The 26,323-nt window shown below is 43.4% G+C and overlaps 1 protein-coding gene across 1 annotated transcript in view; it reads right to left on the bottom strand.

Annotated features, from left to right (window-relative positions):
- Ryr3 (ryanodine receptor 3) overlaps positions 1–26,323 on the bottom strand; it is a 429,760-nt gene that overhangs the window by 43,604 nt on the left and 359,833 nt on the right. The window contains exons 72-79 of the mRNA XM_038331390.2: positions 16,268–16,355; positions 16,055–16,147; positions 11,077–11,091; positions 7,743–7,913; positions 7,383–7,442; positions 4,589–4,720; positions 4,024–4,136; positions 349–445 (exon numbers count right to left, since the gene is read on the bottom strand). Of these exons, the coding sequence (XP_038187318.2) occupies positions 349–445; positions 4,024–4,136; positions 4,589–4,720; positions 7,383–7,442; positions 7,743–7,913; positions 11,077–11,091; positions 16,055–16,147; positions 16,268–16,355 (769 nt within the window). The remainder of the gene's footprint in view (positions 1–348; positions 446–4,023; positions 4,137–4,588; positions 4,721–7,382; positions 7,443–7,742; positions 7,914–11,076; positions 11,092–16,054; positions 16,148–16,267; positions 16,356–26,323) is intronic.

The raw sequence follows: 26,323 nt of genomic DNA, 5'->3' as shown, positions 1-26,323 counted from the left end.
GGGTTTTAGCAGGGGGTAAGCAGGACAGGGGTCTCCTGCAACCAATGGTGCTCAAAACTTAACTTGGCAGGGGCTCCCCATGCCACAGCTGTGCACTTTAAGAAACATTAGTTGTTAACGATGATGGAGACAGGGGTGAGGACATCATTAGCGCCTCTAATTGAAATTCCATCCTCTGGCTCGTAGGCCCATAGGCAGCATCACTCTAAGAATTTAGTTAGCTCTTTTCAGGGTGACACAGCACACACATTCTCTGTGAATGCCCAACTTTCGCAACATACACAAACACGGATAGAAAAATCAAACCCATTCATGCCTGTGTCCGCTCCCAGTTTGTTCAGTACTTACAGCCAAATCCTGTACTAGTTTCTCTTCAAAGGAATACGCCTCTGTTTCTATCCAAAATCTCTGATAGCCATGGAGGAAGAGGTTAATAGAGCGGTGCCTGAGTGGAAGGGTGAGAGGGGGGTCAGGACAGTCGCTGGGCACGTTAGTTTAGTTTGGGTGGTTAGCGGTTAGTAAGCCGGGACAGACTTTTTGTACAATTCTCATCTTCTGATTGGTCAGGACAGTCAGTAGCTCACGTTGTTTCCTTTAACTAGGTAACTTCCGAGCACCATAACCAGAGCAAGACACAACATCGCCATTTATCTTTACTGGGTTTTTACTAACGTTGTCATTCTAGTGGGAAATAGCGGATTAGATCAAGTCTGGAAATGTTCGCTTCAGAGGACAGTTGAGTCGTTTCTTCAGATTAGCTCACTGTCCAGGTACTATAATTGAAATCGGGTTGTAGTTTAGTGCCAGACAAACTGTAAACCCTCAACTTCGGCTTCCTCACCTTCCCTTAGCCAAGGAATACCTCAGCAGGGCACTCCAGTGGTCACTTAGGAAGACAAGATCTGGGCGTGCTGTGCTATGCTGTGGGCATGTCTGCTGTGTGCCTCTGAGATCCTGGCTATGCTCTGGTGTCAGGCTCATGCCCCTTCCTGTAAGTCAGGAATGATTTCCTGGAAAGTTAGCCACAGAAGCACAGCTAAGAGGGACTGTAGTAGCAAGCCAGGACGGGAATGCAGAAAAGGACAAGAGTGGTTATTAAGTCCTGGTTCGTGTTTTGGTAGAACCAAAATCTGGCTGTCTCCCATTAAAATCTGACCAATCAGAATTTTACTTTCTAAAAAATTGTACAAACATGTATTCTTATGGGAACATTAAATCATGGCCAGGAACGGAGGCATGTGCAGAGGACGAGCTGGTGTCTTTCAGTTACATTACCATTAAAATGGGTATTAGTCTGTCATACTGAGTTTTTTCATTAACCTTTTCCAGCCAAACACGTTGAAAGGTGATCAGGAAGAAATTGTTAATTTTGTGTCTGGAGAGAAGCATACAGGGTTTTCTTTTAAACACCAGCACTAGATGAACAGCATCTCTATAATCAGATAAATCCCTCCAGGCATTTAGTCTGGAAGATTCCCTGAAGCTTAGACCATCACAAAGTAGGGAAAAAGGAGCGGCTTCCTCCATTGCCTTCTCAGTGAGTTGGTTGTTATGAAATTGACTCAGAATCCTTCATACTAGAGAGAAAACCCAGGCAGTTGTTCTAGAGCAACTGTCTCAAGGACACCATGCCTCATTACAGGGATTCCGTGAACTTATCCTGACATATATAGGTGTAGGAATGCTGAAGGAATACCCGGATAGGAAGGGATGGTATCAACATCATTAAAAAAACAAAAAGCTTGATTTTGAGAGGGATGATTTCTGCCTGGCTGGGCTGGCCCTGGACAAGTGTTTGTAGACTTGAGTTCCTCATGCTACACCCTTATGCAGGAGTTCTAGCCAAGAGAGGATGGCGAATGTCTCCTAGTGATTTCATTGCTTCTTAGAAAACAAATAAAAATCGAACACACATCTACAATTATAAATGGACATCAACTTCACCTTTCTGAGAGGGCTTCACCATCCCCTGTACCTAGGGCTGACTTCCATTTTTACCTTCTTATTTATGAATTTACTTATTCTGCTTGATTTACTGTCACTTTGTTCCCCTCCAAGTAAAGCAAATCTAGTTTCCTGGGAGAGGCCCTGTGGAGCAGGTGCACATCTCAGAAGCCATGATTTCCCCACAGTCTTCAAAGACCCCAAAAAGGAAAACTCGCCTGGTTCAAGGCAAGGTACAGGATATTCTCGAGAAATAATGGTTAAGATTCCCCAATAGACAAAAGCAAAGACCAAGCATAAAATGGCCCCTGGTCTCATATTCTAAAGAAACACACGGATGTATAAGATTCAGAATGCTTTTGTCCAAGTCAGTTGGTTTTCCATGACCAGGTGAGGCTGTTCCCAGGGACAAGGACGTTGATAAAGTTTTTCAGTCACCAGCTCTGCAGACTGATTACAGACCTGCTCTCATGTACTCTCCAGTCTGTCAGGGAAGGATGAAGTTGTCCTATCATTAGACACGCAGAGACAGTCCTAGCAGTCCGTACAGGCCCTAACTCTTACTGATATCACTATGGTGTAGATCTTCAATGGCCTCCACAGGTCCTGCATTGAAGGACTGGTCATCAGTCTCTGGCATAACTAGGAGGTGGTAGACCCTTTAGATGCTTAGGTCTAGCAGCAGGAGTACGGTCGCTGGGACACACTCTTGAAGGGAATATTAGGGCCTTGATCTTCCCCACTTTCTGTCTGCTCACCCCTGTGAGGTGGGAAGGTTTGCTCCATTGCACACTCACTCCGATGGTGCTCTCCCTCACCACAGACTGAAAATGGTGGTGCCAAGTGACCGTGAGTTAAAGCCTCTGAAACCATGAACTGAAATAAACATTTCTTTTAAGTCAGTTTGCCTCAGGTATTTTGTGGTAATGGAAACTGAACTAACACAGATTCCCTTCCTTCTGTTGGCAGAAGATATGCTACACAGTTTGCAAAAAAAAGCCTAAAAAGTCTCATAATTTTTACTTCAAAGTACAAAAGAGCAAGATAAGTACATTGGGCTTCTGTAGCTCGTTGGGTATTTAGCTAGCTTTTCGTCTTCGGCTTCTGAGTCGTATTTGAGGCGGGAGGATGAGGAGGAGGGGAGGAGGAGGATGATGCAGGAGTAGTAAGGAATGAAGAAGAAGACAGAAGAAGACAGCAGACGAACTCAGCCTCCTCATCATCCTTTTTTCTTCCTCTTCCTCTTCTTCTTCCTCCTCCTTCTCCTTCTCCTCCTCTTCCTCCTCCTCCTCTTCTTCCTTCTCCTCTCTTCCTCCTCCTCCTTCTATTTATTTATTTATTTATTTATTTATTTATTTATTTTTTACTTTTTGAGACAGGGTTTCTCTGTAGCTTTGGAGCCTGTCCTGGAACTAGCTCTTATAGACCAGGCTGGTCTCAAACTCACAAAGATCCACCTGCCTCTGCCTCCAGAGTGCTAGGATTAAAGGTGTGCGCCACCACCGCCCGGCTCCTCCTTCTTTTTAAAGACAAGCACTTGCTATGTAGCTCAGGCTAAAGTCACATTCATGATCTCCTTCTACCTCTTGAGAGCTGGGATTGCAGGCATGTGCCACCCCAACTAGCTCCCCCTTCCCTCGTCTTGATGGTAAACACACTGTGATGAAGGATTCTTAGGCTACATTTTACTCTGCTGAGGAATAGTAAGTTTTGTCATATCACCTAGTGTCTGATCAGGGAAATGATGGAATTTGGGCTAGGTGCTTTAGAAAACAGCTCCCTTTTCCCAGAGGCCTTTACGCTCTCACAAAGACTCCTATGTCAGCAAAAGCAGAGAGCCTCCCTCATCTGTGCTGAGAGGCTGTGAAGGCCCAGGACGAGGCAGCCTTACCTGCCTCCATACTTACCTTGATTGCTTAGTAGACCATTAGACTCTGCATTCTGCAAGATGCCACGAGCCAAGGACCCCAACTTTTATAGTTAGGATTAAGATTAAGGCCATAGAGAGCTCAGCTATGGGAGGACAGCTTAATTCCTATCACTGGCTCACCTGGCAGAAAACAATGATAGAACACCCACCTGGGCAAATTGTAGAGAGGAGCCATCCTGAAACAGGCCACCACTGCCCGTTTCCGTTGCTTTGACAATAATTTGTGCCACACAGCCTTTTTGGACCTCAAAGGCTGTTCCACCTAAGAAGGAATCACATAAGTAGCTAGACAGTAGGCCTATCTGAATTGCAGACTGAGTAGCTCAGACAAACTCTAGGATAATTTTGGTTTCACAACTGAAGTTAGCAAAACTGTCCCCAGCAGTAAGCCATTCTTGTGTGAAAGTCTTATGATTTTTTTATATTATTTCCCCAAATGCCACTAGACATTTATTGCTGCTTTACAAATGGCAAAGAACAGGAAAAAAAAAACTATTTTGAATTCATAGCAAGAACTTGTGAACAGTTCAGTGAAAAGCTGAGGGCAGGATGGCTTTGAGGTGCCAGGCATCACTTGGGGGGTGATGTGGGATAAAATTTGGTGGTTGCCTTTTGCCTCAAGAGGTCTCCTGTAATTGAGAGCAGAGCGCAGGGAAGAATTTTCTATCCTCGGGGCAGTCTTGCTCACTCACTCCTCAGAGCGAACCTCCGTACCTGCTCCAGGTGGAAGAGAGCGGCTGAGATCCTCTGCACTCGCTCCACTGTCTTTTCCGGATTAGAAGGTTCTTCGTTCCTCAGAACATCTTTGTAGAGGTTCAGTTGCCATTTCACAGCCGGGTCATCTGACTGAAAGTTGAAGCACAGCCGTGAGATAAACAATGTCTGTACCTCTAGCGCTAAGGGATACTTTTAGTCCTACCAGGGTTCCATATAATGAGGCTCAGTTGATCATACTTCCTTTACCACCTTGGCTAATCCCTCTGATCGAGACTAAGACCACTATCACAGTTGGAAGCCAACACTGAAGCAAGTGTTAATTGAATCCTGGCCAGGTGGATGGGCTCTAGGCAGGTCCATAACTAGGTTCCTGGGAAATGGCCCTGAACCACAGTTTGCAGTGGCTTAAGAAAGAAAGCCCATAAGTCATCGCATTTCCCATCAGGTCCAATCAGGGGCAAGTATGCATCCTGATGGACTCCAGCCTGTGAACCTCCCACCACATGTGATCAAATATATCAGTGCAGATGGGTCAAACTTGTTTAGGGAAATGAAAACCATGTGGCTGCAATTAACAATGGCCTTCAGCATTTCAGGAACTGTGTTTGAGCAAGGGCTTGCAGATCAGAGGCATTTTTGTTTCATGGATCTCTTGGGAATAGTAATTAAAACTTAACTTAAAATGTAACTTTGGCTCTCACACCTTCCTCCCCTTTTCCTTCCCTTCAGCCCTCTTATATTTAAAGAATGTTATGTTTTTATTTATGTGTATGTGTGTATAACTCTGTGAGTATATGACATGTGGGTCTGGGTGTTTGTGGATGCCAGGAGAGCATGCTGGATTCCCAGGAACTGGAGTTATAAGTACGTGTAAGCTGACTGATGTAGGTACTGGAAGCCAAATTTGAGATTTCAGGAAGAGCAGCAGGTGCTCTTAACTGCTGAGCCATTTTTTCCCAACCCCCACTCCTTCTTATATCCTACAATATATGGATGCTATTATGGACTTCATATTCCCATCCCTTTATCTCTTTGTGCTACGTTTTGAATGATTTCCAAAAAGCCATCTTCCAATTTATCAATTCTATTTCATTATGGAACTTAGATTAAGGTTTAAATTTCAAGACTATTTATCTGCATAATCCTTATGCTTTTTTTTTTTGTCAAACCCATTTCCCTCCTTTTAAAGAACATTCTGATTTTTTCCAGATTCTATTGCTTCCTTTGCCTAAATGTTTTTACTGAATTTGTCTCTAAGTTCCTTTCTGTTAGTTCATTGCCTGAGTCACCCAGTTGGTGCATTTCCTTACATGTTCTGAATCTTTTGAGCCCATTTCCAGGGATGGTTTTGTTTACTTGCTTTCCACCCACGTGTTAGTAAGTAGAGACCCTCCAAGTGGTTTCTCGGTTGACTGTCTCTGAAGGAGATAGATGAGTTTCTCTGCCTCAAAGCTAATTCTGTTCAAGTCTCATACCCTGCATTTATGACAGGATAGGCAATCAGCCCTCTATTTCTCTTCCTCTAAAGCTGCTACAACTCCAGCCCTAAGGCTTGCATCTGACTGGAGCACCTGAGTTCTCTCCAGGAGGCTGGCTTCCCTTGTGAGAGGGCAAGATAGTGCAGAGGTTCCTCCATCTTGTATTCTAGTGGAGGCCATTTCAGGTTTAACTAGAATTTGATCTCCTTACGAAGAATTCCACGGAAAACTACTCAATCTATTCTAGGAACCCAAGGTCAGCATGTCCTCATTAACTTCTCCTAGTGTCTGTGAAACTGTCTGTTTGCACAGGAACCCCTGCCCCTCCAGCTAACTGCTTATCTTAGCTTCTGTTAATACTGTTTGCTACAAACTGCTTGCTTTTACAAAGTTTCCTGGAGCTTCAGAGTGAGGTACCAGGATGTGGTTTCTACCTTTGAAAACCCCTGTTCTGGACACACGTGGCTGTGCCAGGAATGAAGACTTTGAATTGGCTATGCACTATGACTGAGTGGCCATCTCTGCTGGGCTCCCCGTAGCAACCCTACTGCTAAGAGCTAGAGCCTCTTAGTTTTTGGCAGTTAGTATTTTTTTGTTTTGTTATTGGGTTTTATTCCCCCCCTCAAGTATTTTTTCTACCACTACTATACATTTGGGGGGAATGAATCAGTGGTTTTGCTTTCTTCATTCTCACGTTAGGGCATAATAAACCTTGAGAACAGAGAATTAAAGAGTAGAGAAATCAAAAGTTGCCTTTAAATTCTAGCTCTCATTTTCTTACTCTTTTTTCCCCCATGATACAGACTTATTTTGTTTCAAAAAATCTCCAGAGTGGCAGGTGTTAAAATGTCCTCCCAAGTGCCTCAATCTCTGGTCAACAAATCTAGTAGTCAATAAATTTTGAGATACCTGTGATGGCTTGATATTCATTTAGTAGAAAGTTTGACACCCACTTATCAGAGGCCTCTTCGCTATAGCGCTTAGCCTCCCTCCCTCTCCCCCAAGCTTTCTGTAGCCCAGGCTGTGCTCAAATTTGCTATCATAACCAACACTGGCCTTGAACTCCTGATCCCTATGCCTTTGCCTCCCATTTGTAGCAATTAAACACTTCTTAGGATTCATTTTAAAACATGAACAAGGTGTGAGGTGGAAATACATTTCTAATCTTAGCACTTGGGAGGCTGAGGCAGGAAGGTCTCAGCTTTGAGGCTAGCCTGGGCTGCATAGCAAGACTCTTAGCTTAAACAGTCAGAGAGACAAACACAGGTCCTGAAGGCAGCGGTCACAGGGAAGCCTGTGAGAGGAAGCATCACCTTTTCCTGCAGGTGCAGGTTATTCCGCAGATGTTCCTTGACCTCTTCATCGGTGTCCCTCTGTGGAAAGACACTACATTTTATTCCTAAGGATCATGGTGAAAAAAAAAAAAACCAAACAGGATGCAGGAAGTATGGAGATTTCGTGCACAATTTAACTGGGATCTTTCTTAGGAGAACAGAAGGAGAGAGGTGAAGGAGACTTACCCCAAGCTACTGACTTCCAGACAGCTTTACAAAGCACATACCTCTCCCTCAGCCCCCACCCTCCCCTCGCAGGAGCACCCCTTTAGAGGCTGAGTACCATCTGCTCCCCACAGCCCATCCTCTGCCCTCAGCCTGAGCACACAGGCAGCTTACACAGCCGTATCGTGATTTTGCCAGCGAGATGAGCTCCTGGTCGCCCGGAGTACACATGTTCAGACCAATGGGTAGCATTTTCTTGAGAGCAGCCACGATGAGGGAGGTCTGGATGGAATACAAGTCTCCTCGCCTCTTTGTCTTCTTCCGCTCCTGGTCCTGTCCTCCAGACTAGGAGATGATGTTGAGATAAAGAGAAGGGCTCAGTGACTCTCTGAAAGGAACTGCCTCAGCTCAGGGGTAGCTTGCTTCCTTGAGGCCCTGTCCGTACGGGCTGGGCCTTTACTACATTTCAAAGAACAGTAAAAAAACAAAAACAAAAAAAAGTGTTAAGCAAAAACAAACCAGATGGTCATTAAAGACCAGCCCAAACCCGAGCCTTCGCTTCTGTACATGCACACAAAACCACAGTAGCCAGACACACAGCACAGACACCCACAGTCCTTGCTTCCTCCCTTCTGCGCCAAATGGACAACAGTCACAAGGAAAAGAATGATTTTTACAGGGAAAATAACTCCGACAAAGAACAGCTCCCTACCACTGGGCACGGGTATGGGTACTCTGGGCACGTGGAAGAGTGTCCTCCACAGCACCAGTGGCCTGTTTCCAGGGCCGAAGCTGGTGTTTTACAGCATGGGTCTTCCACATAGCCTTTCTACCGTGGGTCAATGTAAGTTCTTACAGGGAAACCTACAGTAGGACGGCTTCAGATTCTGGCTGGGAGGAAGGTATGGGAGAAGTTATATGTGACATAAAGGATAACAAATTGCCCTCTAGCCCTATGGGAGTTGTGAGTTTAGTCTTATTTTTAATTTTGCATATTTACACTTACATGTGTCTCTGTGTGGGTGTGAGCACATGAGTGAAGAATCCACAGAGGCCAGAAGTGGATGTCTAAACCCCTGGAGCTGGAGTTACAGGATGCTGGGAACTACCTGAGGTCCTCTGAAGGACCAGCAAGTGCTGAGTGATGAGAGCTTTGAGACTTTGTTTTCTTTGTGCTTTGCCATTCTTTCCAGAGTTCACTCAGCTAAGTATTAGTGGTTTTGTTTCCTGAGTTTTGTTTTTGTTGTGGTGGTAGTTGCAGTGTGTGTGTGTGTGTGTGTGTGTGTGTGTGTGTGTGTGTGTGTGTGTGTGTGTGTGTGTTGTGTGTGTGTGTTTGGTTATCTTGAAAGAGGTCTCACTATGCAGCCCATCCTGGCCGTGGATTTGTGCCAATCCTGCTTCAGCCTTTACTCCTAGGATTACAGGTATAAAATACATACCTGGCTCTAAGTGGGAGGTGTGAGAGAGAAATCCGAGGACGTAGCTCCCAAACAAGCAATTGAAAACACTCAGCACCCATAGCGCAGCACATGGTGGTAGTCTGGGTGGGTTCAGGGGACAAGATGCTATAGCGACCTGTTTTTGTGATGCCATGACTGGCAGAGCAATGCTGACCTCGTGGCACTCTGCTTGACAGACTTTTCCTCAGCTGAGTAAGCAGCTGATACAAACAGGGAGGGCTTTGTGGCCTGAAATTAGTCAGGGCCCATGCTGAGGGGAAACTGGTTTTGCTTCAATAGTGTGTCTGCTAAAATGCAGTAGCAGTAGTGCAGCTTACGATGACATGCATGCAGAGCTCTGGATCCCTGTTCCCTTCCATAGAAGTGGCACCTCAGGCCCATTTATGAGATATGCATTTTCTTTTTTCTTTTATTTTTTAATGTATTTTATTTTACATGTATGAGTGTTTTGCATGTATGTGCATCATGACTGTGTACCACGTGTGTGTCTGGTGCCAAAGAAGTCAGAAGAGGGCATCGGATCCTCTGGATCAGATGGTTGTGAATTACTATGTGGGTGCTAGGTCTGAACCCAGGTTCTCTAAAAGAGTAACAAATGCTCTTAACCACTGAGCCAACTCCAAAGCCCCCAAACATGTGCTTTCTAGAGAAGAGTTTGGATTAATTCTGCCTTTGGATCAATGGCTATGTTTCAGTGTGTGAAAGAGATTTCTAATGATGAATGACACTCGATTGGAAATGTTGTTTTCCCACTTGGCTATGCACACAGCACTTCCAGATGGTCATATTACCAATTTGGAAATCAGTCTGATGAAAGGGAATCGCAGAGGCACTCTGTCTCAGGACTCCAAAACCATAAGTCAGCCCCATGATGCATCTTAGAAGGGCAGTAACATGTATGAGAAGGGAAGAGGAGATGCTGAGGACCAGAGGCCTCTCACGTCCCAGAGCAGCAGAATGTGAAGGGTGCGTCACACGACACTGCAAGTTCTGGTGCTCACTGAGCCCCCTAGGTTCCTTCTGGTTCTACCATGCAGTGGAGAATGCCAGTGGCAAAGTCCAGCACCTAAACTATCCATTAAGGGTGGAATCTGGCTATATACATATGAACTACACAGTATTATGTAAGTGTAAATGTGAACACACAGCACATGGGTAAATATGCCAAAACGTAATTGTGGGTTTGACATAGAATTTAAATGATTTCCCAGTTAGTCTCTGCTTAATTTTGCCTGTATCCTATTCTAAGCATAACGTCTACATGTATGACTTCGATACGCCCGAAGCATAAATAGAGTCCTCAGAACAAGCTTGAAATACATTAGGACTGAAACCATGATGCTCAGGGATCGTGAGTTTTTTGAGGTCACGCAGTAAGAAAGCATCTGAGACGTCACCCTGATGCAAGTCTGTCTTGCCAAGGCTCCATTTCTCTTTTCTGCAAGCTGCGGGTGAATTGGCTCTTACATGCCTCCCATTCTCCACCACATCCCTTGGGTCTGGGGGTTTGGAACAATAGCATTAGATACTTCTTAGTAGACAGAAGGGGAAGAATGTCTACATAAACTCCAGGAACAATTGGAAACTTATTCCATCATGTCTACATTTTGTGCAAAAGCTTAAGGTTATCTTCTGATTTCAAACTTGAGTTCATCCCTGGGTCCTTGAATCATGGGAGCTTGAATCAGAAGCGGTGCATGTACAGTGTGAAAGGGCTGGGGCCACTAACAGAAATTAGAAATGTGAACTTGGTGCCATGGCACAAGAGTGAGGCTCTGAGTCTCCCGATTCCTGCCCATCCTTCCTACCCTGGCAGTGCGGTGGCTGCCCAACTAAGAGTGTAGGCATTTGGGGAAGGGAGCAGAAATAGCAAGGAGACCTCAGTTAAAGCAAGGCTTGCCTGGCTTCCCCATTCCAAGGATGGATAAGCCAGCATTCACTCTTGGACAGGCGGTTGTCTTCCCCGGACACCCACAGTGTGGAGCGGGACAGAGCGTGGCACTTCTAATACTAGGACAGAAAAGACACATCATGCATTTGACCTGTACCTTTACTTGCATGGCCTGTGTGGAAAGACAAAGGGAAAGAAACAAGGAGAGGAGTCAGTCAGTGAAAGCAGGGATCCAAAGCATCAGGCGGCGTGTTAGTCACAGCTTCTTGGGCCCAGTTGCTCAGTCAGCAGCACAGATACTCAACAGTTCATGTAAGCATAGCGTAAAGACTGAGGGGAGGTTAGAGTGTAGGTTCATTTGCCTGTCAAGAATTATATATATCCTCCTCAAGCACTTCCGGCCTGGGAAGAAGTTACCTTAGAGACCCGCCTTCCAAAGTGTACGCTCTGTAGATCCCACCCATAGCAGCTACTTGCAGTAACTCTTTACATCTACAGTCTCCTCTTCTACTTCCTGTAACCGCAGGGGTTACCCAAAGACCTCAGGTTTTAATTCCTCCCACCCACCACATTAATTTGCTCCAGCAGATTCCAGCAGACTTCAGCAGATCAGAGAATCAAGTTAAAGACAATGCCTTTGCTTCTGCTAGAAAGTCTGCTATGAATATATATATATATATACATATATATATTATATTCACTTTTGAATCTTTTCAAAAAACTTTAAATTACTTTTATTTAAGTTCATTTGGTGTATTTGATGTACAAAACATCAGCCTAAATGTGCTGTTTTTCCCATTTTTTATATTTAAATTTTTTTCATATAATATATTTTGATCATATTCTTTCCCCTTTCCTAATTCCTCCCAGATCCTCCCCACCTTTCTCTCTCTTAAATAAAAAAAATTAAAACCAAACATGGAAACAAAACAAAACCTGGAATCCTTTTTGTGTTGACTATTTGCAATTATAAAAATTTATTTTAAAAATTACTGGAAGGGCTGGGCTGTACACAGCTCACACAAGGCCCTGGCTTCCATCCTAAGCATTGAAATCAAAGGAGCAAAAACAGAGCAAACAATGTTGACAATGAAGAGACCATACTAAACTTTTGGGCTGGGCATGATGACCCATACCTTTAATGCCAGCCCTGGAAGTAGGGGAAGAGTTCAAGGACAGCTTGGGCTGCATGATAGAATGAGAGGTCAGCCCAGACTGCATAGAAAGACACGGTCTCTAAGCAGAGAGAGGAAGGGAGAGGAAAATAAGAGAGAGGGTGTTTCTGGGAGTATGTAGACTGTCCAGAGTGATGTCGGATCACTCCACAACCTAAACAACAGAGCCTCTCCCTTCCTACACTGCACCCTTAAGTCAAGGTTCCTCCATCCCAAAGGCTATGCCTTTATTCTTCACATATTGCCAAGATTAATTTTCCCATGGTAATTCCCTAATTCTGGATCCTATGCCCTCAAAGTAACTTTACTTATCTCCTCGTAGGTCATAAGCCACAGCATTACCTTATGATCAAACAAGTGACTTGCTGTGTAGACCTTAAGGGGAAAAAGAAACCAAACCAGACTTTGCAGTCCTCATGTTTTTCTGAGATGTGGGGGTTTGATGAATATACATTGCCTGGTGTTGTCTGTCAACAGAGCGCAGGGGGCTCACATCAGGCTTTGATCAAAGGCAGACCTGCTCTGTGGGAAGTCCTTACACCATCTAGAGGGTAAGCGAAGTTAATGTAAGTCAACTCAACATGAGATGTTAGAGGAAAGAATTTCTAGAAGTCAGTCTGAGAAATGGGGGATGGGGGTGGAGGGGGAGAAAGGGAGAGCGTGCAAAGGGAGAATCAAGATCAGGAGAAAGGGGACAGATAGGAGGGAAGGGACAGAGAGCAGAGGAGAAAGGGTAAGCATGTATGTGAGAGAGAGCAGTGGAGGGAGGGAGAGAGAGAACACAAGTGCACGAATGTGAGATACTTCAAAAGTGTAAGACAAAGAAAAGAGAAAGGATGCAGAGGGAGGAAGTAAAGGAGAACGATGTATGTGTGTGCATGTGTATGTGTGCATGTGTGTATGTGTACATGTGTGTATGTGTGCATGCATGTATGGGTGCATATGTGTGTATATGTGTGTATGTGTATATATGTGTATGTATGTGTATATGTGTATGTATATGTATGTGTATATGTGAACAAAAGTCACATGATTCTAATCAAGTATATCTTCTTAGACAATTCCTGTCCTTTTTTCAACTCATTTCAAAACACATCCCAATTCTTGGATTTCAATGGTGCATTTTAGTTCTTACAATATTGGTCAAGGACTGGCTAGCATTTCTTTGGCTGGCTTAACATTTCTTTCGTTAGATGGTATTCTAACTTGCCATTCCCCTCTGAGGAAGCTGCTGCCACATCACCAGAAAACAGTACATTTAAAAACCAAGCCAAACCAAATCTATTTGCTCAGCTAGTCACATTAGCTTAACATATATTCACAAACTGGAGCTTTATAAACAAAATACACAAAGAGCTTTCAGAAAGGAAATGTGCATGAGCTGCCAGCAAAATAATGTCTTTGAAAGGATCTTCAGTTAATTGGGTGGGAACAGCATGGCCCATTGTATATTTTCTCTTTATATAACTTATGCAGTGTATGACATGCAGCATTCACGGACGGAAACTCCACCAACACCGCCATATGCACCCACAACAACTTCATTTCTACAACACCAGAATGCAAATAAGAACAAAGACAAATGGAAGCCCAAGTGACCGGTGCCCATTCAGAGCAGGCAGCAAAGAACATCTGATTGTACAGGAGCAAGGGCAAGAAGAATTCTATGGATAAAAGAAAATCACTTCTCTTGCTTCCCGTATGCAGTTCTCTGTTCTCAAATACCAGAAATGGCTATTTATTGGAGGCAATGTACCTATCTTAATGTGTTCATTAAATGATATTTTAATCTGACAGATACTGATGAAGACTGACTTAACGAGAGTCTCTTAGTAGAACCTAGAAAAGTCAGATAGCAAACTCAACCCTTTATACGGATTGAAAAGATGGACTCTGAGGATTTAAGCAAAGCCCCAGTGAGCATCTCAGCCAAGGGTACAACTTTCTCCTTGCTATTTCTTGTCTATTTACTATGATTTTCATGTCCTAATTAAGACATTAGGGACAGTGTGAATATATAAGGCTCAGAAACTATCAGCATAGAATGTCAGTGGAAATGGAGTTTCTTCCAAAGATAAACTTTTCCAAGTAGAATGATATCCATGTCTTGAACATGATCATTCTGACCAAGCAAATGCTCCCCCTTCCTATTCAGCATTGTGAATGAGCCAAGCAAATGTCCCCTTTCCTCATTAACATTGTGAATGAAAAAAAGGTTTTATTAGTTTATTAGTGGATGAGTTGAGTTATGAAATGGTTTTCTGTTGCTTCATTCATTTATAAACTCAAGGACCTGGAAGATCCGTTCATCCCCAGAGGGCTGAGATGGCTTTTCCCGTTCCTACGCATCAGGGATCCCAATACTTGTCATCAGATTGTCATGGATGCTAGCTGGGTCAGTCCTGAGCCAGAGGATCAACCCAATGTAAAAGATAGCATGGTGTCTGCTTGGGATTCACTGACTTTCTGCAGGAAGTTGGGTTAAAGGACAGTTTGTAATGGCCGCGAGACCCTGCAAAAGAAACTTAGAGAAGCTGGGATCTTAGGAAGCTGGGAAACCTGTGCTTGTGTTCCTCAAGGGAGCAGCTGTGTCCACCAACAGGCGAATGTGAGAAAAACTGTGAGAAACCAGATAAGTGTATGTGAAGGATCAAAGGAGACACCCTAAGATGCCTTTCCAGCCAAGATAATCTCTCTGATTTGCACATGAGCAACTTTCAATGTCAACTTTATTAGGCAGCTTATGTTCAACGTGTACTCTGGTGCATACTACCGAGTAGGTTGAAAGTGCTACAGTCAAATTTTGGATACGAGAAGAGTGCTAGCGTTCAAAGAGATGAAAGACAGAAGAGGCAGTGCGGACTAGCTGCAGCTGATCAGAGCCAGCCGCCCCACTCGGTATAGCCCCAGGTACTTAAACTTTCATTGTGGTATCATAATAGCCTTTCCTGCAGTGACAAGACATGGGTCATCTGTCCAAAATGGTTACTAGAAAGATGTTGCAGGTCTTCCCCACAAGCCCGTGGTTCCCGCCTTGCCAGATCCATCTTGGGTCCCAAGCACACTCCACCGTTGTATTCCTCATAGGCAGCACTGGCAGCAATGAGAGGGGTGTCTCTCAGCTCTTACAGGCTACTGAGCCTTGACATCTAAGCCAAACCTTCCCAAGGCACGCTTCTTCGGGAAACAGAGCCAAGAGTAAGCCACCATGCCGGTAAGAAAGACATTATAGTTAAGACTTGACTCTTATGTGTGAAGCAGCGTGACTGTGCATGGCTGTTTCTCTCCAGCCAAGACAATGAAGCTTCATTGTACATAGCTAACTGAGAAGGAGATGCCAGTCTCCTTTGCCCCCTTCTGTATCACAGTTCTCTTCCATAGGTTAGCCTTTTCTCCAGACAGTATAGTGACACGCCCTCCTTCAAACATCTCCTGCAAGGAGATGGACAGACGTTGGCTTTCTGAATGAGAATGGGAAATGAACATAGGCATTAAGAGGTCAGCACATCTGGAATAAAACAGATGTTGGTGTTCCAAACAGAAAGACAACATGATGTCAGGATGTGTGCTGTGGAGGTGTGAAGGCCTGGTCATTTCCTCCCAGCCCATCAGAAGGTGACTTTGCACGTCTGCACTTTTGGAGTGTGGCTGTACTGGACACACTTCTATCTTAAAACTATTCACACTAGAGTCTGTTTGGAGACCTCTCAAATGCCTGGGGGCAAGGCTTGAGACTTAAATTTTCAGATATACAAACACCTATTTATTCACAAAACAGGATGACCACACTTATTTGACAGGAGCTTCTTCTGGCACATTCTAAAGAAACAGCAGTAGAGGCTGCTGGTCATATGGTCGAACCTAAGCTCAATGCATCACTAAAGCCCCACCCCCAGAATATGAATTAGATCCACGAGGTCAAGGTTCAGCCACCCTTGACACAGACTTCTGAGGACTTACTTTTGACATCTTGCTTTTGCTGTCTCCGGTTAAAAATGCCAAGTTATTAATTTCATTTTGAATCACAAAGTTTTGCTCTTCCCTCTTGAAGTTCTAAAGGGCAGGGTAGAAGAAGATTTAAAAGGAAAAAAAAAAGCAAGCATTAAAAGAAAGATTTTCCAGACCTATACCTGCCAAAACTGTTCAGAATCTAGAACCCAAGTGTGTCCTTACATGAGATTTACACCACAGAATGAAGACCTCGGCCACCATGCGGAAGAGCTGGTCAGAATCAGTGTCTGGGCTTTTGAGCCAGTTAGATCTGCATTGAGAAGCAAAGAGATAATACAGAAAATTCAGCAGGGATTACAAGCATACCCTGCAAACAAAAGCAGTATATATTCAGTCAGGTAAAGCTTCATTTATTGCTGCTAGGAGGGCCAGCCACGAGACAGCATAGGGCTGGAAGGAATCCATGGTGTCAGCATATACTAGACTGTTCTATCTGAGAGCGTTAAGGAAAAACCACTCACACACTCTCTTGATGGTTTCCTTCAGACTCTTTCTTTAGCCTTCTTTTGCATTCTCTACTTTCCTGGTGAGTCCCTTCTCTCATTCTTGATGTTTTCTTCTAGCCCATCTTAACTCTATTCTTGCCCTTACAGCTTATATACCGCAGCAAAATCTTTCAGGCAATATAAAAATCACAATGTAGTTATTCTGTTTTTCAATAATTATAATGAATACAGAACAAAGACTAAAAAAGCAGCATGTTTTCCAAATCCATTACATGATTAAACGTTTTATATATTACAGGTAAAAAACAAATTATCCCAAGAACCCATGTACATTCATACCCAATTACCTTGTTATAGATTAACTATGGGAGCAAGCAAGGTATTCTTCTCAGTCAGGTCTTTTACTGTCAGGTTACATTTTGCAGTTACAAAGAAAGGTCAATTACTTTATTACTTATCTTGAAAGGTAATCTTATAGGGAATCTTAAAGGAATCACAAACATAAATTTTTATATATGAAAAAGAATCAGTCAACTCTCTTTAGGGTACATACCCACTCATCAATAGCTTTTTTATATCAGAAGACTGAGGGCAGAAATAGGTATAAGGAATTAATCATCACCTTTGATCATCAATCAACCCTAGCAAGGAAAGTACATCAGCTAGTAACAACTGGGCTGCTTTGTATTTTTGACATCAGCTATGTGTCATTATGAGCTTTATATTATTTTCTAGTGTTTTTCATCTCAAAGCTATTATCAAAACATCTGATCTAACCTGAAGTTATTTTAAAGCTTTGTTTCAGCTAATGATGCACACCAAAACCTGTGACTGCATCTCTTAGCATTAAGAGAATTAGAGCCAGCCTGGGTCCTGGGGACTAAATTGTTTTTCTTAAACATTAACCTGAGTTACATCCAATGCAGCTCCTTAGGCAAAACTCATAGGCCCTGGCTGTGTAACATTTCCTTGTATTTGTTTTTATTCATCAAACTCCATATAAGCTAACATTATTATTAACAATTAGACAGTACAGTTTAGGGAGGAATCATCTTCATAGTAAGTCACAGGTGAAAATGCCCAGTAGAATGGGATGTTTCCATGAGATAAGCACATATATTACATGCAATTGGGGTCTCCCCACATCCATTCAACCATGTCAGATACCAGAGAAAGGTAACAGCAACAAACATGTAAAGGCACAGCAGAAGCAAAAGACATCCCGGGGTCTGTGGTCTCAGGGCCTTGCCTAACCGAGATTGACCCATCAGAGTTTCCTCCTAGTGGACTGACACCTTGAACTTCAATTGCCACTTACAGCTCCTTTTTTATGGCCACTGGCAAGCATTGCCATATGAAGACAATAATCCTTATACATTAAGGTACGGGCTCATAATTGGAATACATATCATTTGTACTTTTAATCAAAGTTTTCAAGAATTGTGGCAAAACAAATGTCTGACATTAACATTTCAAAACCGTCACCTTTTTGGTTTCTTCTGTAAAGGGATGGTTAACCTGTAAGTTTGGAGATAGACCATCCTAAAGGCCTTATTGCAGAGATATTTAATGAAGAAACCTAGCAAACCTGTGAAAACATGGTCACTATGGCATCCAGTCCTGCCCCTGGCATTTGTCATTGGAAAGCCTCTGAATCTGAACTTCATAAACATGTCATGCCCTACACCTCTTGCTCGGAAAGTCAGTTCTTTGAATGAAAGATTTAAAACTATTTAAATTGGGGGGGGGGTGGGCTTTTGAATGTGTGTGCTTGCTGATATCAAAAGAGGGCATCAAATCTCTGGAGCTGGAATTACAGATGGTTGTATGGCGCGAGAGAATTGTCTGTAATCTGTCAATCATGTTTTAAATAAACACTGATTGGCCAGACAGGAGGTAAAGGTGGGAAAACCAGACAGGAAGTAGAAATGATGTAATGAGAACAGGAGAACTCTGGGAAGGAGGAAGTTGATTCCTCCCACTCCTGCCCAGATCACCAAAGCAGCAGGATGTGATCTGCAACCACTGAAAAAGGTACTGAGCCACATGGCTAACATAGATCAGAAAAATGGGTTAATCAAGATGTGAGAGTTAGCCAGTGAGAGGCTAGAGCTAATGGGCCAATCAGCTTTGTAACTTATAGAGATCTCTGTATTATTTCTTTGGGGCTTGCTAGCTGTGGGGTACTGGGCGGGACAGAAAACCAAAAAAGCATGCCTGGCCCCCTCATGTTACAGTTGTAAACTGCCAAATGTGGATCCTTGGAACTGAACTCTGTCCTCTGTAGGAGCAGTACTTGATTTTAACCATTTCTCCAGTCCCTCAAAGCCAGTTTTCCGAGTGAAAAAAAAAGTTTATCATTTAAACTGTTTTAACAGTTTCTTGCGGTGTGGTGGGGAAGTAAGGTTATCTGTTCTTGTGCAGAGGCCAGAGAAAAACCTCAGGTGTCATTTCTCTGTCTTTTACTGGCCTGGAACTCATCAAGTTGGCTTGGATGACTAGTCAGCAAGTTCCAAAGATCAGCCTATCTCTGCATGTCCTTAAATAGAACAAAACAAAACAAATGCCAAAAACAACCAAACTAAAATCCTATAGTTTCTGGGGATCCTCATGCTTACAGGCAAGAACCTTACTAACTAAGCTGTTTTTCCAGTCCCAGAAACCAAATAGCTTTTATAACCTCTTAAATGGCTTGGAAATTCTCTATAAATAAGCATTAATATTTTTTACTAGGTTGGTTTCAGAATAACGCAAGAGTGACGGGGCTAGATTAGGTCAAAGTCTATAGGTCATCTTCCACGCCCTGTCCTGTTCTTGGGTGTCATGCATAGTTGAGCTAAATCATATTTCAGAATGGCAGGGTGAATGGTTATCTCCAAATATCCACACAGAATGATTTAAAAACAAACACCAACCAAGCAACCAAGCAAACAAAATACTGCCCTTCTATTCAACACTTTCATATCGAACACGGAGATTCTTTCTCCCACTAACCAACCACTCAACTTTCCAGACATCAACTCACCAATTCAGCCATGACATTGTCTGGAGTTAGGACCCCACATACTAAAAGCTCGGCCCCACTTCACACTGTACCCCACTTCAGAATGTGACCACCTACCTGTAAATTAGGGGTTTTGACAAATCTCTGAGTTCATAATTAACAAGAACAGATCATAGCTTAGGAAGTAGCTTTACCTGTTATTAATAGTTTATCATAAATATAGCCGGGGAACATGAAAGATATATTTAGGGCAAGATATTGTGAATGAAAATTCCTGAAAAGCCGGGCGATGGTGGCACATGCCTTTAATCCCAGCACTCGGGAGGCAGAGGCAGGCGGATCTCTGTGAGTTCGAGACCAGCCTGGTCTACAGAGCTAAGCTAGTTCCAGGACAGGCTCCAAAGCCTCAGAGACTCAGAAAAACCCTGTCTCGAAAAACAAACAAACAAACAAAAAAAAAACAAAAAAAAGGAAAAAAGAAAGAAAGTTCCTGAAAAGAAGCTGTGTCTGGCTATGAACAAAAATTCCTGGAAGGAGTTTCTGTGTCTACAGAGACTGACAGACCAATTGGAAGTACAGTACTGTGGAGAGATTGGAATTCTGTAGGCTCAGAAGCTAATTACTTTATCTTATTTTTTTTTTTTTTTTTTTTTTGGTTTTTTCGAGACAGGGTTTCTCTGTAGCTTTGGAGCCTGTCCTGGAACTAGCTCTTGTAGACCAGGCTGGTCTCGAACTCACAGAGATCCGCCTGCCTCTGCCTCCCGAGTGCTGGGATCTGGGATTAAAGGCGTGCGCCACTGCCGCCCGGCATAATTACTTTATCTTGGCCTAGTTTTAGCCTCTGGAACAGCCATTCCTTGCCCCTGCGTATGAATTAACACCTCATGATAATAAATAAAAACCTCTTAGAAGCTATTAACTTATCAGAACATTAGCGTCTCACAATCCGTGAGCTAAGAATGCCATCTGATAGCATCTTGGGCCTGTAAAGCAGCTCTCCCCATTTCATTGCGCCTGTCTCTCTGGTGTACCCACCAACGTATTTTAAAGTTGCCTTGGTTTATGTCTTTCTTAGTTCTGTAAAACTATAAAAACCCCGGGAAACTGTTTCTATGTTGGAGCACGAAAGTTGGGATAACCTAAATCTGTGTTCCTGGGCCCTGACCACTCAAAATAGCTCTAGAAAACTATTATTTCCTTTAAGATGAGAGCTTTAGTTTTTACGTGGACAATATGGAAGAGGAGTCTGGAGATTCCAACCTATCTCCAGGTACTTCACCTTCTAGGTATCTCCATAGTTCCCTCAATTGAGAAGGTCTTCAAACTCCAGAGTTTAGGGTTTTTTTTAAAAGAGGCTCTGTAGCATGAATTATAATTGTTCTTAATAATAAAAACTCATAGTCAGATAGGGATCAGAGAAGCAGTGCATCCAGTCACTAGAGAGACCTTTTACCTTTACCAATGCTCATACCCAAAGGGGTGATCCTGTCTCTATAAATCCTCAGACTGCATCCTCAGACTGTCTCCTCAGACGGCATCTGAGCTCCTGTCTCCTCTGGCCTTATATTTCTCTCTCTGCCCAGCTATATCACTTCTGTCTCTACCTCCCTAGTTCTGGGATTAAGAATGTATGACTCCCAAGTACTGGGATTAAGTGTATGAGCCACCACTGCCTGGCTCTGTTTCTCTTTGAGATTGGATTAATCACTCAGGGTGGCCTTGAACTCATAGAGATTCCCTCTGCCTTTTGAGTGATGTGGGATGTCCTTCTATATATGTGTTGCTTTTACTGGTTAATAAGTAAAGCTGCTTTGGTCTCTGACAGGGCAGAATATAGCCAGGCTGGAAGGGATATACAGAGAGCAAGGGGAGTCAGGGAGATGACACGTATCTGTGGAAGGAGACAGACGCTAGAACCTTGCCTGGTAAGCCACAGAATCATGACGATACACAGAATAATAGAAATATGTTAATTCAACATGTAAGGAATACACGTAAGCTATTGGCCAAACAGTATTGTAATTAATATAGTTTCTGTGTGATTATTTCAGGTCTGAGCAGCCAGGAAATAAAAGAGTATTCTCCATTTACACCTGAATGCTGGGATTAAAGGTGTGTGCCACCACTGCTTGACTTCATGGCTATTTGGTGGCTTAGCTCTGCACTCTGATCTTCAGACAAGCTTTATTTGTTAGATTACAAACAAAATATTATGACAGACTTCATTTCATAGTGTTATAGTTAGCTTCAGAGGTCAGCCTGACATACCTGCAAAGGAGATGCTTTAATTGAGCAATTGCTTCTATCAGACTAGCCTGTGGGTATGTCTGTAGGGGTATTTGATGTAGAGGGGCCCAGCCCACTGTGGGAGGTACCATCCTTAGGCTGATGGGTCTGGGTTATATAAGAAAGGGAGCCAAGCAAACCATGGAGGGTAAGCTTTAAGCAGCCTTCCATCATGGTTTCTGCTTCAAGCTCCTTTGCTGAAGCTCCTGCCTTCGTCTCCTAATGATGGACTATAACTTGTAAGCTGAACCAAACCTTTTCTTCCCCTTTGTTGTTTTTGGTCATAGTGTTTATCATAGTAAAAGGAAACAAACTAGACACACAGGCATGGTTGGTTAAACCATTGGCTTTGGCAATGAACTCAGTCTCTAGCTCCTTTTCTTCTGGAGAGTTCAAGAAGTTAGAGGGCAGGGCTGAAAGTTCCAAAGATCTAATCATGTGGTTGATTCCTCATGAGTGTGAACTCAAGTGTGGTGGAATGAGGTGATGTGGGAGAGTCTTCTGTTTGAGTTGATTTCATTGGCTAATAAAGAAACTGCCTGGCCCATTTGATAGACCGCCCCTTAGGTGGGTGGAGTAGACAGAACAGGAAGAAGGAAGTGAGGTAGATGGCTCAGTCAGATGCCACACCTCTCCTAAGTGAGACAGACCACCGTGCCTCTCCTGAGAGAGATGCCAGACGCAATGAAGCTCCAGCCCAAGATGGATGAACGCTAGAAACTTCCTGGTAAGGCACCACTTTGTGGTGCTACACAGATTATTAGATATGGGTTAATCAAGATGTGAGTAAGAGGCAGAAAATAATGGGCCAGGCATTGATTAAAAGAATACAGTTTCCGTGTAATTATTTCGGGTTTTAAGCTAGCCGGTGGCTGAGAGCAGGGTGGTGGGAAACCGCCCACAGCCCCTCACTACAATGAGGCTCATTGTGAATAACAGAAGACAATCCTATAACTCAGACAGTTCCAAGAACCTGAAAATCAGACTTCTATTTCTTTCTTACAAAAAATTTATTTCTTTTACTGTGGAGTTTATAATAGTCACATCATTTCCCCTTTCATTTCCTCCCTCTGAGCCCTCCTATATATCCCTCCTTGTTCTCTTTCAAAGTCATGGCCTCAGGCTATATAATGTACTTTTATGCATGCTTTTAGGACTGATCACTTGGTATTGGATAGTGAGGTGATGTGCTCTTCCCTGAGGATGGTTATTATAAAATATAACTATAATGCAAAAGTTAAATTATATGGCTTTCTTACAGTAAATGAACAATTGGTTGCTGGTGATAGTGCATGTTTTTAATCTCAGCATTTGGGAGGTGGGAGAGGCAAATCTCTATGAATTCAATGCCAACCTGATTTACATAGTGAGTTCAGGCCAATCAGTACTACATAATGAGGCTTTTTCTAAAAACACACACACACACACACACACACACACACACAGAGAGAGAGAGAGAGAGAGAGAGAGAGAGAGAGAGAGAGCCTATGACCATGATGTAGAGAGACCGAGAGAGAGAGAGAGAGAGGGAGGAGGGAGGGAGGATGAGAGAGAGAGAGAGAGAGAGAGAGAGAGAGAGAGAGAGAGAGAGAGAAACATTTGGCTCTCACACATGATCTGAAAAACTTGTTGTCCCATGTCCCATGAAAAACATTATCAAAACAAATTATGGAGCTAGAGACAACAGCTCAGCAAATAAAGTATGTGCGGTGTAAGAGTGAAGGCTGAAACTTGAATCCCTAAAGCTCATGTAAAGTCAGGCTTGGTAGTACACGTCTGTAATCTCAATACTCTTATAGCAAGATTGGAGACAGAGACAGGAGAATCCCTTGAAGCTCATGGGCTGGCTAGCCTAGTGTACTCAGTCAGAGGTGAATAACAAAGAACCAGTCTTAAACAAGGTGAGAGGCAGGGATGAACATCTGTGACTTCCATAAATGTTCCTACATCATTCACATATACAAATGTGTACATACATCACACACACACACACACACACACACACACACACACACACAGCCAGTTCTGGGAAATCTGGAAATCTGAGTAATATTCCTAAGCAGCCTGATAGTCATGCCCACTCATGGAGAGCTCCATGCTAGGCAAGGAAGGGCAAAAATCTAGAGGTCAACTCACTTTTAGATCCCCTTCCTTTTTATCTCCTGTGAACCTCTCTGGTCTGGGCTCTAGCCTCAAGAACATTATTATTGAACTACCCTTGCTTTCAAATTCAACTGGCATCTTCTTTATGTAATTGACACAAGTAGTTGCACGCCCAGCACACATCCTCCTTTTCTTCTGTAGCAACAGGATCTTCCTTTGTTCAGAGTGTCATTCTTTCCCACTAAGTATCATGGTACTCCACACCCCTTAACCTATATCCAGAAACTGACTAATGACGTTGAAGAATGGACTTCCTGGAAAGGTTCCCTAGGAAGCGATCACACAGTGGAAAATGTCTCTTTGCCTTTGCCTGTGAAATTTGCTGTAATCCTTCCTGATTAGAATGAAAACCCAAAGTCTGGATCTCTAATTGCCATATTAAAACATAAAGTATCTTTGGAGATGGAAGGCAATGGGAAAGATAAAGACAACGGTGTCAGGGTCCACAATGAACAATCATACTGGCCGTACTCTGTCTGCCTTTGGGTTTCTTTTATGTCTAATAGACTTCTCATCTCTTTAAGCAGTATAGTCACTCCATTACCTGTGGCCCAAATGCAATTCAAGTTTGAGGTTTGAGACTGATAAGCTTTTTTATTTCCTTCACATTGATTTTTTTCCCCCAGAATGCCTTCCCAGGGTTACATTTCTCGCTTTATCAGAACCACCAGCTGTTCATTCCTGTGGTGTTTTGGTTTAAATGAGCTTTGTGCATTTGTACTGTGGCTTAAGTGGGAAGAGGCATGGGTTATATCCTAATCTGCCAGAGAAAAGAACAGCCATGGGGATGCTCAGTAAGCAAGAGTAGCAAGAACAAGACCTGAGGTATCATTCCCTGGTGGAAGGAAGCGCATGGATTCTCTTAGCCTTCATGTTGGGGGAATTTAGCTCTGCTCACTCCTCTTCTGAAATGCAAATCTTCATTCGCTTGTCTCTAGCAAAGCTTTCCTGGATCCAGGCTGGTGAGTATGAAGGACATTCCATTAAATGTTAGCTTCCAGGCACAGAAGCTCTCTGCAATTCTCCCTCAAGCCAGACCAAGATGGTATTTGCAGGAGACAAGAGTTTGCCTTCATGTCTAGACTCACTCTGTTCTGAGGGATACTTCTCTCCTTCCTGCCCCACGTTTTCAGAGAATTCAGCATCTAACTCAATACTTAGCCACTCGATCCCTGTCGAGATCATTTCTTTACCTGTGGGTCTTTTATTATCTGCACTTGTTGCAGCCAAAAGGCAGCCATGAAATGCCAGGCTTCTGGTAAGGGGAGATTTAGTTGGGAGGTCATGAATTGGGACTTTCCCCTGTAAGATGGTGAGGGAGGCAACTCCAGCAGGTGAAATCATGGAGTATATTAGCAGAGAAAACAAAAAGCTTTGAGAATCGAACGTTCACACGCTGAGGGTGGTGCCCGAAGGTCCTAGCTGTGATGTCAGGAGATGAGGAGGCTCATTGAGGAGTTGCAGGCAGAGAAGACACACTGGACTCACTCTGGGTAAAGGCTGCTGCTAGGCAGCCAGATGTTGGCAGGTACTCAATCCACACAGACATACACATAGGTTGGTATAAGGTCATACAGAAGTAGGCTCGTACTGGCAGGCTGGTGAAGGTAAAGTCTCTGGTTTTGACCTTAAGGCCATATTTATAAAGAACCTACACAAATGTCACATTTTTCCAGAAATAGTTACATAACACATCACATCACTACATACGTTTGTGTTCTCTGGATATCTGGTATCTGCCTTTTTTGTGCTGGTGGACATACAGCCCCACGGATGTCCAGTGTTAGCCATCTTGGCCCCTGCTGGGTATCCATCTCACTGCTATGTTGTCTAAACATAAACTGGTAATCATGACCTTCTGTTCCCAGCAGTTGTATACTTGCAATCCCATCGCTGAGGAGGCTGAGCCAGCTATCAGGAGTGCTGTGAATTTGAGTTACACTGTGAGCCAGACTGGGTTACATGAGCAAGACGTCTAAACTCCGCATGCCTCCAATCAGGATAGACTAGAATCTTTAGCAACAGCAAGAGTTTCGTTTTCAAAATGAAAAGTTCCCAAGTTTTGAAAGACACTGAGGTTGTGCTCTTGGGTTCAGGGTCAGGTTGTCTGTGGTGAGAGCTTCTCTCAGTGTTACCGGCGAGACGGCACTCCACACAGGTCTCAGTCTGAGATGTCACTGCACAAGGTTTACTTCGATAGCTTCAGAGACTTTTTTAACCAAAAACCATACAACCAAGTCTACTTTTATGTTCTACATATTTCTGTTTCCCAGAAAGGAGGAAAAAGACTACTGTCCTTTTTGGGACTTGTTGGGTCTG

Source organism: Arvicola amphibius, chromosome 5, assembly GCF_903992535.2.
Source record: "Arvicola amphibius chromosome 5, mArvAmp1.2, whole genome shotgun sequence".
Taxonomy (NCBI): Eukaryota; Metazoa; Chordata; class Mammalia; order Rodentia; family Cricetidae; genus Arvicola; species Arvicola amphibius.
This window is presented reverse-complemented; position numbering and strand designations above follow the sequence as displayed.